This window comes from Capra hircus, chromosome 26 (assembly GCF_001704415.2).
Source record: "Capra hircus breed San Clemente chromosome 26, ASM170441v1, whole genome shotgun sequence".
NCBI classification, from domain to species: Eukaryota; Metazoa; Chordata; class Mammalia; order Artiodactyla; family Bovidae; genus Capra; species Capra hircus.
Genome location: NC_030833.1, coordinates 17859837 through 17875005, shown reverse-complemented (window position 1 = coordinate 17875005; position 15169 = coordinate 17859837). Strand labels below are relative to the sequence as shown.

The 15169-nt window shown below is 42.6% G+C and overlaps 1 protein-coding gene across 4 annotated transcripts in view; it reads right to left on the bottom strand.

The window, feature by feature from the left end:
* The window catches only part of NRAP (nebulin related anchoring protein), a 75714-nt gene extending 60982 nt beyond the window's left edge, over positions 1-14732 (bottom strand). For 2 of the 4 annotated variants that reach the window (XM_018041477.1, XM_013975292.2), the window contains exons 1-9: positions 14412-14654; positions 14020-14114; positions 13377-13464; positions 9082-9186; positions 7639-7743; positions 5739-5843; positions 4936-5040; positions 3853-3960; positions 3454-3558 (exon numbers count right to left, since the gene is read on the bottom strand). In XM_018041477.1, the coding sequence (XP_017896966.1) occupies positions 3454-3558; positions 3853-3960; positions 4936-5040; positions 5739-5843; positions 7639-7743; positions 9082-9186; positions 13377-13464; positions 14020-14114; positions 14412-14483 (888 nt within the window). In that variant the 5' untranslated portion in view covers positions 14484-14654. Of the gene's footprint in view, positions 1-3453; positions 3559-3852; positions 3961-4935; positions 5041-5738; positions 5844-7638; positions 7744-9081; positions 9187-13376; positions 13465-14019; positions 14115-14411 lie in introns of all 4 variants that reach the window. The other 2 variants (XM_005698494.3, XM_005698495.3) reach the window with 2 other exon arrangements.

The following is a 15169-nucleotide window of genomic DNA, read 5'->3' as shown; positions in this document are numbered from 1 at the left end:
GTCTCCTAGGCCCGAGGAGTAATCATTTATTAAAAGACACCAGGAAAGTCCCTCTGTCTTCCAGAGGTCTTGAATGCTACTGTTATCGGACCTTTTGGCAAATCTATGCAGAGAGGCACTGATATCCCACAAACTGCATCCCCCAGTGATGGATTCATTTCATTTACCAACAAAGGAAGGTTATATAACGATTTGAATTTTTGATATTGGGAGGAAAAGCTTTCAAATTTCCATAAGATGATCTCAACTGGGACCAAATGTATATTTCAAACTAAGTATTACAATCTGAGACTTGATTTCTTCCTTCTTCCCCACATCACCCAGCCACTCCCATAAAGGAGTACCTTCCTTCTCATGGAGCTGTCCTCATGTGCTAAGTCGCTTCAGTCACATCCAACCCTTTGCGACCCTACGGACTTAGCCCACCAGGCTCCTCTGTCCATGGGATTCTCCAGGCAAGAGTACTGAAATGAGTTGCCATGCCTGCCTCCATGGGATCTTCCCGACCCAGGGATCGAATCCAAGGCTCTTATGTCTCCTTCACTGGCAGGCAGGATCTTTACACTAGCGCCACCTGGGAAGCCCCACGTCACTGGTGTACACCTTCCCCGGCCATCAGGAACCAGATGTACTTCAAAAGTCCATCAGATGCTACCTTCTCTCCGGGGAGCTCCTCCCTCACTCCTGGGCCCACCCCAGGCAGAACCAGCTGCTTCCTTATCTGTGCTCTCACAGATCTGAAACCCTTAGTGTGTTCCCCTGGGCTTATGACCCCATCTCATTCTGGCCTCCTCCGCGGTGGGGCTGCCCGGCTCCAGCAACACGGTTCAGAGTCTGGCACACTACTCTCTTATATGAAACAGTTGGGTCAAATTAGAATGCCCAGGGTTCCTTTCTACCCAGTAATGACAACTGCTTAGCCTAAGAGCTCCTTTTTGGTTGGTTGCCAGAAGGTTCTGGGCCACATGAAGTAAGTGAAAAAAGTTAAGCTAAAAAAAAAAAAAAAACAAAGACTCAAATTCTTTGGTAGCCTCCTTTTGCCCTTTCTGCTTTATGATTTGGAGTTGGTTTGCAGCTTTATTTTAATGTCTCTGTTTATATGAATATATGTTGTCCATGTAAATTTTTTTAGTATGTAAATCTTTTTGAGACACTTAATCCTATTGGGAAGATGACTCGTTACAAATAATAGATTACATGGTAAAGTCCATTAACCTAAAAAATATGCATTAAAAAGAGTGAACAGCTTTGTCGTTTAGGCATTACAGATATTTATTGTTCATCTGACTGCCTGTTTCTCTCTCACTGCCCTGTACTCTCACCCTGACACGTCACGTAAATCAGTGAAATACCACAGGGGATGGAGTCCTCTTGACCGACAGCTGCTGGTGGTGCTATCAAACCAGACCCACTTTGATTCTTATATCTGTTATTATCCCAATTCCATGTGCTGTGTGCTCGGTCGCTCAGTCATACCCAACACTTTGCAGCCCCATGGACTGTAGCCCACCAGGCTCCCCTGCCCATGGAATTTACTGGACTGGGGTGCCATTTCCTATTCCAAGGGATCTTCCCAATCCAGGGATTAAACCCGTGTCTCTTATATCTCCTGCATTGGCAGATGAATTTTTTACCAGCAGCGCCAGATTGGAAACTTCAATCAAAATGCCCTAATAATCAAGGCTCCACTCCGGCACTAGGAAGTTACGTTTCATCACTGTGTATAGAAAGGCCTAGGTACACATAAGAAATTATATGTATGTAATAACAGTGGTAGATAGGATGGCCCAAATATAGAACAAAATATTTTCTGCTGAATATGGAAGCCAAGTATTTTTAAAACTGACTTTGAAAAGTTGTCCAGAGCATCTGAGCAACATTTACAACATAAAATCAATAAAAACATATTTTGGGGTTTCCCTGGGGGCTCAGTCGTAAGGAATCTGCCTGTCAATGCAGGAGACATGAGTTCAGTCCCTGATTCAGGAACATCCCACATGCCGCAAAGCAAGTAAGCCCACACGTTACAACTATTGAGCCTTTGCTCTAGAGCCCACGTGCCGCTACTGCTGAAGCTGCACGCCCTAGAGCCTGTTCTCCGCAACAAGGGAGACTGCTGCAGTGAGAAGCCCGCACACTGCAGCTAGAGAGAGAAGAGCCTGCACGGCAACAAAGACTCAGCACAGCCAAAAAGAAATAAATAAATACAATTATTTAAACAAATATTTTCATTGAGCTTTAAGCACTGGAGACCATTTGACTAACAATTATTATGGAATTTAATAAAATGGCCTTATAAATTCAAAATCACACATTTGTGTTCAGATAGATATTTGCAAAGGGACCAAAACCTATCTTTATATTCATTCAAAGTTTCACATGAATATACCCCCCAATAGTCAGGAAAGACTGAAGGCAGGAGGAGAAGGGGGTGACAGAGGATGACATGGTTAGACGGCATCATCAACTCAATGGACATGAGATGGACAGGGAGGCCTGGCATGCTGCGGTTCATGGGCTTGCAAAGAGTCAGACACGACTGAGCAACTGAACTGAACTGAACTGATAAACAACTCGGTTTTCTGAAGAAGAGAAATCAGTTATGTTTCCTTTTGTAAATTATATATGTCAAATAAGTCACATGTGTTGTAAAGTCTACTCAGTGCCAAAAATTTTAAACAACTGTCAAATTAAGAAAAAAAATCAACTAAGCCCAATTGAATGTACTCTTCCAGTACACATATTTGGTCTTCCAACATTCTTTACTTACAACCATGAAAAAATAATGTTCCATTTTCCCCTTACAACAGCTGTCTAGTATTTTCTAGCTGTCTAGAAAATACAGAGGGATGTGCAAATGAAATTAGCTTGTAATTGTCACTCAGTCTTTTTACATCTTGTCAAGATATAGTTTATTGAAGAAATGAAATTGAGAAAAAGAGGCATAAAGCAATATGCTTTTTTTTTTTTTTAACCTCTGGCATATTGCTTTATCTGGTAACCTAGATAAGAAATTCACTTTCTAAAAAAAAGAATCCTGTTACTCAGCAAAATATTTTTCAAGACATGCATGGATCCCTTTGGTGCTACTACGCAGTGACAGGCTAAACACAGCCAGTCTGAGTCCTCAGGATTTTTCTTCAATGAATAGATGAGGATGCTTTATTCCTAGCAAACGCACCATTCTGATATAGGTCCTTAATTTTTTTTTTTTTAAAGGAAAGATAAAGTACTTAGAATTTATTTTCCCAAGTGAGTCAAGTTGAAACCTGTGTAATTGTTTGCCTGCTACTTTCTGGCTTTGAAATCCACTTTCCATAAATAGGGCAAATATAAACCACAGTCCAACCCCTGATTAAACTGTCACAGGTTGTGTCATGGGCTAGAGGGTTGCCTAACTGAGAACTGGCCATCCAAAAGGGTAGTCTTCCAGGAAGTCACTTTATCACATACCTGGCCATACTGGTCCATGTAATCCTTTGGCAATGGGCCCTCAGCTCCAGCAGCAGGGCCAGCCATTCCCTTCATTTCTCTTTGATATTGTTGATGGTATCTCACCTATTTGGAGGGGAGAGAAGGATACACCTGGTAAATTTAGCCTCTTATGCACACGGGTTAGAAGAGTCAAAATGAACATCTACAGAATGTTCTTTTTCTGCCCGAGTCTAGGGAGTGTCTCTTAGACATAAAAGGGCCTGATCATTGCTCTAGTAAAACTGACTGAAAACTCTGAAGGAAAGTTCCTTCTTGGATCCACAGTGCACACAAAAGAAGGCAGGAAGCTGGACTCGCCAGGTCTGGGTAACTTTCTGACTCCTCCCCTCACGTGGCAACATTGCCCGAGACACTTACATCACTTGCCAGCTCGTTGGCCCTTTTGGCTATCTGATAAGCAGGTGTGATCATAGCAGGAAAACTGCCTTTCCCTCTCTGCTGTTCATAGGCCTCTGTGTATCTCACCTGGAAAAAGAAATATTTTGAATCATATACCACAATCCCACCATCTACCAGGCAATCTGAGCGAGAAGATCCGCTAAGGGCTCCCGTAACACCTGCACATCTCCATCAGATCTCTTAGGCAATGTAGTAGGTTTAGCGCCTGATGGACTCTTATCTACCATGTTATTCCCAACACCCAGCTCAGTGTCTGATACATGGAGATGCTCAAGGCAGAATTCAACACATACTTGTGAGCACCTGCTGCAGGCCAACCAAGGCAAGCGGAAGCCACTCGTTAAGCTGAACCTGGATTCGTGCTTAAACTTCCCAATCAGAACAACATTAAGTTTTCCATCTTACTATCCTGTGAAGCAACTGGAATCGAAAAGGCAAATGGTACAAATTCTTTGGAAGTTCTAGTCTATAATTTGCAGTGACAAGGAAAGAATTCTTTCAGGTTAATCAGAAATATCTGGTTTGTTATTCATACCACGTAAACCTTTCTTAGGAAGAGTTTTCATGTGGTCTGTGCTAGCTGCTGAATCTGACCTGACCACCCTTCTCCATGTTAGGAAAGAGTGGGGAACCTTAAAGAAGGATCACAGGGTCTGGCCACCATCGTTGCTTTCTTTTCTTTTTGGCCACTCCACATAGCATGGGACTCCACAGACTTCCCAGGTGGCTCAGACAGTAAAGAATCTGCCTGCAATGTGGGAGAGCGGGGTTCGATCCCTGGGTTGAGAAGATCCTCTGGAGAAGGGAATAGCAACCCACCCCAGTATTCTTTCCTGGGGAAATTCCATGGACAGAGGAGCCTGGCAGGCAGCAATTTGTGTGGTTGCAAAGAGTCAGACATGACTGAGAGACTAACCCACAAGTGGTATGGGAGATCCTAGTTCGCAGACCAGGGATTGAACCCAGGCCCCCCTGCAGTGGAAGCATGGAGTCCCAACCACTAGATGGCCAGGGAAGTCCCTGGCTCCTATCGTTTCTTACATCACTTTGAAGCTGTCCACCAGCCTTGGCCCGGAGCAGCTCAGGGGTATCTGCCACTGTGCTGAACCTGGAGATGCGCTCATCATGCCCTCTCTTGTACTCCACCTGGCAAAGAGAAAGCACGGAGTCAAGGTCACACCCAGCAGCCTTTGTAGGACCTCTCCCTGCAGCTGTCCTGAAGCTACACCATTGGGCAATACTCAAGGCAAACCTATGGCAAGTCTTTCTGGCTTCCTTTACGGGCTCCTCTCCAAAAACGTGCACATGTGTTCAGTCCAAGAGAGTGCCAGGAACTGCTAAACTTGAACAAATATCCTTTTGTCTCCGGAACAATCACATGAGGCAGGACTATGATTTTCCCCATTTTACAGATAAGCAACTGGGGGAAAGAGAGGTTAAGTAATTCGTGCAGGGTCCCACAGTTACGAAGCAAGAGAGCCAGGATTCAAATCCCAATATAGCTGGCTCCAGAATCTGAGCTCTAAATCAACCAGCTATGCTGTTCTTCAGTAGGATCTGCCATCCTCTTAATAAAAATCAGTGTTCTTGATGCTTAACCTCGAAAAATTATTTGGTTCAGTTTCAGGGTGAGTGACACAGTCTTCTCTTCATTGACAGAGGAAGCACAGGCACAGAGAATGACTGATACAGAAAAGATAAGAACACAGTCTTCTTTGTAATATCATACTCAGGGTACCTACTGGCCCCAAAGAGCTCTCCTGTTGGATTTTACCTGAATCCCAGGGATTCGCTAATGACAAAAATTAGTGTAATCAACAGTGAGCAAGCACTAAGACACTCACTTGGCTGGCCAGCTGGTTGGCGATCTTGGCCCTTTGATAAGCAGGTGTGATCATGGCTGGAAAACTCCCTTTGCCTCTCTGTTGCTCACAGTCTTCTGGATACTCCTGTTGGTCAGACCAATGTCAGCATGAGAACCAACAGGATCTCCAATGAGAATGAATAAAACTGCAATAGCAAGCATCATCAGAACCGATGCAACTGGATGTGTATGGTACTAGGAAAATATTTTGGTCTCCTGGAATAAATTTGAAAATTATTCACTTGGTGATTTAAATTAACACCTTCAAATCATATTTCCCAGGTCAAAGAGCTTCCCCTTCAATGTTTACATTAAACTCTGTGGAACCTGGCACAACCCAAGGGAGGCCCCTTGACTCAAAGGCTTGTAAGATAACGCAGCAATTATTACGCAGGAGAGCTTTCCGCAACTCATCCACTAGACACAGTTCTGGGCTTCCCTGGTGGCTCAGTGGGTAAAAAATCTGCCTGCAATGCAGGACACCCGCGTTAGATCCCTGGGTCAGGAAGATGCCCTGGAGAAGGAAATGGCAACCCACTCCAGTATTCTTGCCTGGAAAGTCCTTATGGACTGAGAAGCCTGGCAGGCTCCTCAGTCCACGGGCCCGAAGTCCATGGCGGGCTCTACAGTCCATAGGGTCACAGAGTTGGACACAACTTAACGACTAAACCACCACCAGACATTTCTACAGCCCTGGGAGTGAAATATCTGTTCTTTTCTCCTCCTTACTTTGGAATATCTCTGCTAGTCTACTCTCCTAACAAAACACAGCACCTTAGCAACTGTGCTTCAGCTGCTTTCTTTCCATGTGCTAAAGAAAAGTTACTCAGGACTAACAATATGTTCCAAAGTGGTTTCTTCAAAGGACAAGGTGCCCTGGGTTTAGGGAGAGGACTAGAGGATACAGCATGCAAATCATTAAGGAATTCCATAACCTGGGGTAAAATTGTCTTTCCTACGATGAAAACCTACTAAGATCTCTCTTACGGTGCTACAGGTCCAAAATCTAAAATAGGGCATCAGGTCTGATTCTGAAGGCTCTGGCAGGAAATCCATTTCTTTGCCTTTTCCAGCTTCAAGGGGCTGTCCACAGCTCTGGGTTCACAGCCCCAAAGAGCTTCGACGTCTGCTTCTGTTGTCACATCATCTTTTCTCTGACTCTGACTCTCCTGCCTCCTTCTTTATAAGCACCCTTGTGATCACATTTGGTCCACGTTAATCATCCAGCATAATCTTCCTATCAGGAGATCCTTACCTTAATCAGGAGCTTGAGTTTAGCAAATACAAACCACTACGTGTAAAATAAACAAGGTCCCACTGGATAGCACAGGGAACTATATTCATTATCTTGTAATTAATCATAATGAAAAGAACATGAAAGAGAATATATGTGCATATGTATGTATACATATAACGGAATCACTCTGCTGCACGCCAGAAACTCACACAAGACTGTAAATCAAATATATGTACGTTTGTTCCGTTGTTCGGTCGTGTCCAACTCTTTGCAACCCGATGGACTGCAGCCCACCAGGCTCCTCTGTCCATGGGATTTTCCAGGCCAGAAAACTGCAGTGGGTTGCCATTTCCTCCTCCAGGGGAATTTCCCAACCCAAGGATCAAATCCGTGTCTCCCTGTCTCCAGCCTCTCCTGCATTGACAGGTGGATTCTTTACCACTGAGCTACCTGGGAAGCAAATCAGCTATACTTCAGTTAAAAAAAAAATCCCTATCTTCATCATACCTTTGGCCATGCATAGTAGCATATTCATAGGTTCCAGGGACTAGGACATGGGAATGTTTGGGGGAGGGCCAGTATTCTATCACAATCTTAATGAATATTCAAGCTAACTGCTAAAGTAATTTTCTAGGGCCCTTACCTCACCCAGTGACTTTCGTGCCTCCACCATCCTTACGATTTCAGGGTCTGGCAGAGCTCCTGGGCACCAGGCATTCCCTTCCCTGTATCCACTCCAATAGGCTCTCTGGAGAGGAGAAATACAAATGCATACAAACACACAGCCCACACACTTGCTTGGTAAGATCACCCTACCTACCTCACCCTCCCAGTAATGCTCACCCACATCATCAACATAAGATAGAAAAGACAGAAATTCTCTAAAAACGGTAAACTCCTCCTAATACATGGCAGGTCTCAGCTAACCAGAATGTTCATTTTTTCCAAACTAGAAAATAACCTAATCTCCTAAATAACCAAAAATTTCAGAGATTGACTGATACCATAGCAGAGTTCCAAATGTAACTTAACATTTTTTGCACATTATTGCACCAAGATGGGGCAGCGGGGAGTTGATGTGAACAGGCCATCTATCTGAGCTTAATCAGCATTATTCAGCCAACCTTCAAAAATCTGCTACCTGTTGTGTGCCAAGCGCTAGATTAAGCAATTAACACTAGGAAAAGAAAATCAAAAAAGAAGAAGACAAAGTTCCTCTTTTAAGATATGTGTGGTTTATCTAGGGAGATAAAACTAACATATGAAACAGTTAGTGATTAGAAAATGTTTGGTGCTTATATGTACTGTATTGAAGATAAACACAGTGAGAGTTTTGAAAAACCAATCTCCATGTGAGGCCCCCTGATTTGGACAGGAATTTGAGCTGGACCTCCAGGGATGAGGTCAGTTACCAGATGATGCAGAGAGACAAGGAAAAGCATCTGCTCAAGGAGGTCTGTTCCATGAAGGCAGAGATTTTCGTCTGTTTTGTGCACTGATGTATTCCAGCAGCCTGGAATAGTGCTTGGCATATGATACTCCATACACACATGCTGATTTTAAAAAGGCAAAAAAAAAAAAAAAAAAAACCCCACACACATGTTGAATAAATTCTAAGAGTGGGGACTGCCATGAGTAAAAGCATGAGGGCAATGATAGACTTCACGTGAAAGACCGTGAGGAAATGGATTTGACTGGAACTGGGGGGAAGAGATAGGGAGCCAAGTGGGCTGGAGGTACGGCAAGTTGGACAGGTTGGGTAGAACCATCCTTTGGCGATCTGAAAAGTCAGATCATTCATATGTGAAAATACGCTCAACTATACTCGCAATCAGGAAAGTTTAAATAGAAAAAAACAAGATACAGGTTGTCAAAACTTTTGTCTGAAAGTTTGTCTGGAAATACCAAGTATCGTGAGAATGTGGGAAACAGACCATGGAGGTCTTCTGTAGACAGCTGGAATGACAAGATGGATAGAAGAAAGCTTAACCAATTCCCTCGCAAAGTAATGCTGACTACACATGTCATCTGCACAACGTGTCATTCTTTTCTCTGCTTCCAAACCTGTTTCTAACTCTCGCCTCACCTCATCCACCAGTGGTTGCCTGTTAGGTGCGGCGGCCTCATCCTTGGATTTCATGTCCCAGTGAAAAACCGACTTAAACCGTTCACCATCCTCCTGGCCACCGATCTGCACAGTGAAGACGTCGTCAGTAATGTTTCCATCAGAAACGAGCAAGGTAACAAACAATACAAAACTGAATTGGGGGTGGTGGGGGGAGCGGATCCTACGTCTCAACTGCAGAGCTTCGTAACTGTATGACAAGCCACACTGCACTGTCAAGTGTCACCACCGGCTTCATCTGTACTATCAGCCAAGTGGCACGTGGATAGCACCTACTGTGTGCAAAGCTCTATTGTGCAGAGCAAATAAAAAGACAATGTCTCTACAAGCTCATCACACAGTACCAAGCATTCAGCTTAGAAAACACCAGACGTGAGAGCAGTGGTTCCTAACACTCGGGGAGCTTGTTCAATGCTGGCTCCTCAAATTCATGAGGTGTAGGAGAACATGCTTTATGATTCCACCTTTCACATCTTGATCCGTAACACACCTTGTGTTAATGTTTATGTATAGGTATGAGGTAGGTGTCAAGGTCCATTTCTTCTACGTAAAGTGTCCAGTCACTCAGGTACCATGTATTTAAAGATGATTCTTGCTGCACGGAATTGCAGCGGTGCCTTTGTTGTAACTCAGGTGACCACATGCGTGCACCTCTACTTCTCGACCTGGTATTGTTTTCCACTGAGCTGTCAGTTCTGCAGTAGTGCCAATACTACACTGAGTTAACAACCACAAGGGGCACCCTGGTGGCTCAGATGGTAAAGAATCGGCCTGCCACGTAGAAGACCTGGGTTCGATCCTTGGATGGGGAAGATCCTCTGGAGAAGGGAATGGCAACCCACTTCAGTATTCTTGCCTGGAAAATTTCATGGACAGAGGAGCCTAAAAACCTGGTAACCTAAGTCCTTTGATTTTGTTCTTCAAGATTTCTTGGCCATTCTAGAATCACTGTATGTTCATATCAATTTTAGAATCAGTTTGTCTATTTTTATGAACAACACCAGAGTTTTGGCTGGGACTGCACTGACTGTGTCAATCAATTTGAAGAGAACTGACATCTAACCATATTTTCATGATTTCACAATAGGCAAAGATTTCTTAAGGAGAACATAAGAAGAACTAACCACAGAAGAAAATATCAGGGCTTAGGTTCAAACCCAGATATCATAATGCTTGAGATCCAAGATGGAGCCCAGAAATCTGCAACTTAAACAAGTTGAAATCTAAATCATTAATTTTACAGATGAGAAAAGAAGCTCAGAGAAGAGAAGTGAACTTACTGAGATCATTCAGCAGGTGAGCAAAGCCAGGTTTAGAACCCGGGAATTCTAGTTCCCTGTCAAGGGCACTTTGTCCGGGCTTCCTTAATGCAGCACTAACATGTGTATAAGTACATAAATTGAGGAATCTTTACATGCCTTTTCACTTGGCTACTGAGAAGTTACCTTGAACACTACATAAACTCACGGCAAAGTTTCTTGTAAGCAGCTCCACTGACATTTGGGGCCAGTTTATTTCTTGTTTGGGGTGGCCTGTCTAGCTCATGGCAGGATGCTGAGCAAGATGGGTGGTCTCTATCCACCAGATGTCACCAGTATTCTTACCTTCTCAGTTTTGACCAGAAAAAGTCCCTCAGATGTCACCAAATATCCCCTAGGGGGCAAAATCGCCCTCCTTTAGAGCCACTGACTAAAGGAATCAGAATCACGTGACCAAAGTCCACAGGAATCTGTATTTTCTGCCCTTCTCCCACAGTATAGGCAGCGGGGTGGGGATGGGGGGTGCCTGCCTCCCTAGAGACCTTTCACAGGGCTCATGACTATTCGGAGGAAATAGGAAGAGGAAAAAAGCCATAAATGTTATTTGTGGAATAAGGAAGCATTAAGGGCTAAAGTTCATTCTCTGAAAGGAGAGAATCTAGATGTTCTATTCTGCTAAAAGTTCCATTCACACCTACCAAACAGGAAATTCTGTCTTAGTAAATATTTATTTATGTATTTATTTTTCAAAGAGTCATATTTAAAAAAACAGAAAAATGTTGACCAGCTTCAAATGCCATTTCACCTTCATCGCTGTAACTGAAGAATCCCTTTCTTTGCTTTTTTAATTTTAGCACGTGCACTATGAATCTGTTTTTTATTCAATTGCCGAAGTCTCCCAGAGAAGAAAAGGGAGTAAGGATGCAATACACAACATTCCCCAGGGGGGTTGTAAGATCTGGGGCCTGGAAGGGACATGAGTGTCCACTTGATTTTTCCCCTGGTGGGAAAGGAGGAGAAAGGGGTCTCAGCAGCCAGTTGTTCTGTACACAGGCACACGCACACGTGCACACGTACATACATATATGCATACACACACAGACGCACATGTGTGTGTACACGTATGCACGCATATGCATGCACACACATATTCAAGTATGTACACATGCATGTAAACACGCATCCACCATATACACACAGAGATAACACACATATATACACAGACCACACACACACAAATGTGCATACAAATGTGCATACATGTATATACACCATGTATACACACAGGTATACATGTGCACACATATTCACACCTACATACACACATATATACACTCCCCATATGCAAACATACATATTTACATACATACACACATATTCACACAGATGTGAACTAACACACACACACAGGCTTCCTGGGAAGCTCACGTCACTGCCTGTGGCTGGAAATAGAACCTGCGATAATCTCACTCCAGGTCCGGCCTGTCATACAAGTTACAAAAAGTGAACTCACCACCACTTCAAAGGAAGGGAAGTACTGCCTGATCTGTTGTAAGATTTTGCCACCCCCTAGGGACGTGGGAGGAGGCTGGCTGAGCAGTTTAGGATAGGGGTCCTAGAGCGATAGAGATCTGGATTTGTATCCATGCAACTGGCCGGGTAAAACTGGGCAAGTTACTTAACTTCTGCGAGCCTCAGCCTCCCCAACTGTAATAGAATACTGCAGAGGGTTTTTGTGAAGAATAAGTGAGATTATACAGAAAAAGGGCCTTGCAAAGTGTCTGGCACTCTGTCGAACTGAGAGTTAAATTCAGTACTGTCAATTCTGTGTTAGACATTAAGAGACAAAAACAAACAACAAAACCCACACAAACAAGCAAAAACGGATGAAAGCAAAATCCTAAAAGAATCAGCCTTCTCAGTAATGGATGGCTTGTGAATTCTTCAGGCTTCTCAACTGTTAGAAGTCAATGATAGATATATGAACAACTCTCCAAGCCTCAGTTTCCTCACCAGTAGAATGGGATAATAATAGTATTTACTTTATTGGATTGTAATGTATTAAATAAGTTAAGCAATTACACAGTTAATGTTACCTAAACTTGTTAAAAAAAATAATAAACTCACAGTTGGAGCAAAGCACTTAGTGAAATAAGCTAGTTGGCAATTATATGTAGAAAGCCATGATAAGGACAAGCTCAAGCTAAACCATCTTCTTGAGGAGGACATGGCCTGGGCAGGCAGGAGAGTCAGGACAGGGTGAGGTAACATGAGGAAGGCAGATTACTAGAGAGCCTTCCACCTCCTGTGTCATTCTCTAATTTTAGAAGCTGCTAGTTCCATCACATAAAACAACTTGCTATGGGGCCTGGGGGAGGCAAGTGAAATGATTCATCATTTTAATAAATGCAAGCGTTCAATCAATAGTTATCTGACAAAACTCTACTGTTAGGTTTTCAAAGCAGGTTGGTTAATCAATATGGCCTCCTGGCCTACCCAAACATTAGTTCCAGATCAAAATCTCTCTGACCTACCCCTACCCATGGGGAAAGAGATCTTAAATACTACCAAATGCAGAGAGATTGAAGAGTGTGGAACTAGAGGTTTCCATGTTTGTACCCAAATATAATGGGGAAAGAAAGGGCTTTGTAGTATTTTCCAACTACATATAATTTGTTTTGTGTATTAAGCACCTGGGGTATGTATGGCCTGCTGTATCAATGTGTACAGAGCTGACAGACACAAGGAGATTAAAATGGATACAAGATCCTCAGATATTCAAGCTGGATTATCCTGGATGGGCTTCTATGTTGCGGTAGGACAAATGGCAATATTTGTTACTTAAACATGCCTAGGTGTGAACCTGCCCATTTTCTGCCTAGATGTAAACCTACCCATGTTCTCCATATTTACAGAGACACTTAAAAACCTAAGAAATGCCTGAGCTAAGAAATTTTCTTTAAACACTATTTTGAAATTCAAAATTAAGTAACTTACCCCACAAATGGCCTCTGGAGGTTTCCGCACATTTAGATTTAATGGAGTGTAATAGACACTTGTAAAAGTGTTGTTCTTGGGGTTATGGCTACAAAAAGTAGATATAAATCAGAATTAGAAATGTACTTTATCCAAGATGACTGAGTGACTATTCTTAAAGGAAGAGTCACTTTTTTACATCAAAAAAACATAAGACGTAATAATTAAATTCAAGAGTCTCCAGGCAATGAGTCGTAAAGAAAGAAAAGCAAATCAAATAAATTCAACCTATTTAACGTAAACACCAAATTTAACTGGAAATTATTTACCTGAAATTATTTAAAAGAAAACATTTTAAAGCTTTCTGCATATCCATAGAAATTATACTGTTCTGCACAATCTTTAATAATTTGACATGGGGTTACAGAGGATAGATTTTGTCTTTCACTTGTAAGAGATTGAAATTTTCAACTTTCTGTCCATTGCATAAAATCCTGTGTCAGATCTCTTTAATGACTGTATGTGAGTAAAAACTTTTGAGAAGACATTTCTTGGGTTCTTGGATTTAACCCTGGAGTGTGCGATTTGAACCTCTGGTTGGTTACTTATTAAAAATATATATATATAATTCAGGAGGTGGTGGGCAGGGGCGTCAAACACTTACGCGTGACAGTATGGCTTTTTCTGGTGACTCACAAAGTTATTCACTGATAGCATCATCTTGCAAACTTCACAGTGAAAACAAGCTTTGTGCCATATCTAGAAACCAAATAGAAAAGACTGAGCAAGATTACCTTTTCTTTCACTCTCAGGAATCTTACATATTTCAGGGCGAAAAAAAAAAAAGAGCTTTAGGGATCAAATGGTGATAAAACTCATACTCGGCTACAAATTTCTGAGACAATACAAGAGATGTAGCTAGAAATTGGTAGAACTGAAGAAAAGTGGGGAAAACATCATATCTTGGTGACTCAAAAAAACCCACACGTTCATATGTAACAAGATACATTTCCCAAGTTTGTGACAATTTGCAAAGGCCAGGAAATGTCTACTGACCTGGTCTAGACAGTTGATCTTCTCAGCAGGGTACACTCCGTACCCACACCTAGAGCAAGCCTGCACATTCATCGTGAAGTCTGAAGAGAGAAGACCAAGATCGGTAACAGGCAAGAAATCCAAAGAGAAGCCGCTGTCTGGTCGTTCAAGTTTCCAAAATCCTGACTCCTATTAAATTCCTCTGGGCCCCTTGACCGTTCAGTATCCAACTTCCACTCTCCTCTGCTGACCTTCTGGTTTGAAGTCGGCGGCTGGACGGTTTTTAAAGCTGCCACTTACTCAAAGGGCTATTTTGGAGACTTGCTCGGCACGCATGCGTCTGGGTAAAAAGGTGGAGGTATTTCTAGCTGACATGTTTCTCTAAATAGAAAAGTGAACTCACAACAGCATCATGTTTATGTGGATGACCAAATCCTTGTGTATGATCAGGCAGCGTGCAGTAGTTTAACACTAGCTGTGATCATAACCCAGGAAAAGAAGCCAAAGGCACACCCCACACCCTCATACAATGACTAGATGAGAAAAGCTCGCTCTGTGAGGCCTGTGACTAAAGCAGAAGGTCCAACTCACCCCTCCAAAGAAGATGGAAAAGGATTTACTCACTCCATAGAGGGTAAATACTATATTTAAAATTTAGCCTTATCTCTTAAAAATGTTTACTATCACCTAACCATTAAAAAGAATGAAATAAGGCTATTTATAGCAACATGTATGGACCTAGAGATGCCTGAAAGTAAGTCAGACAGAGAAAGACAAAT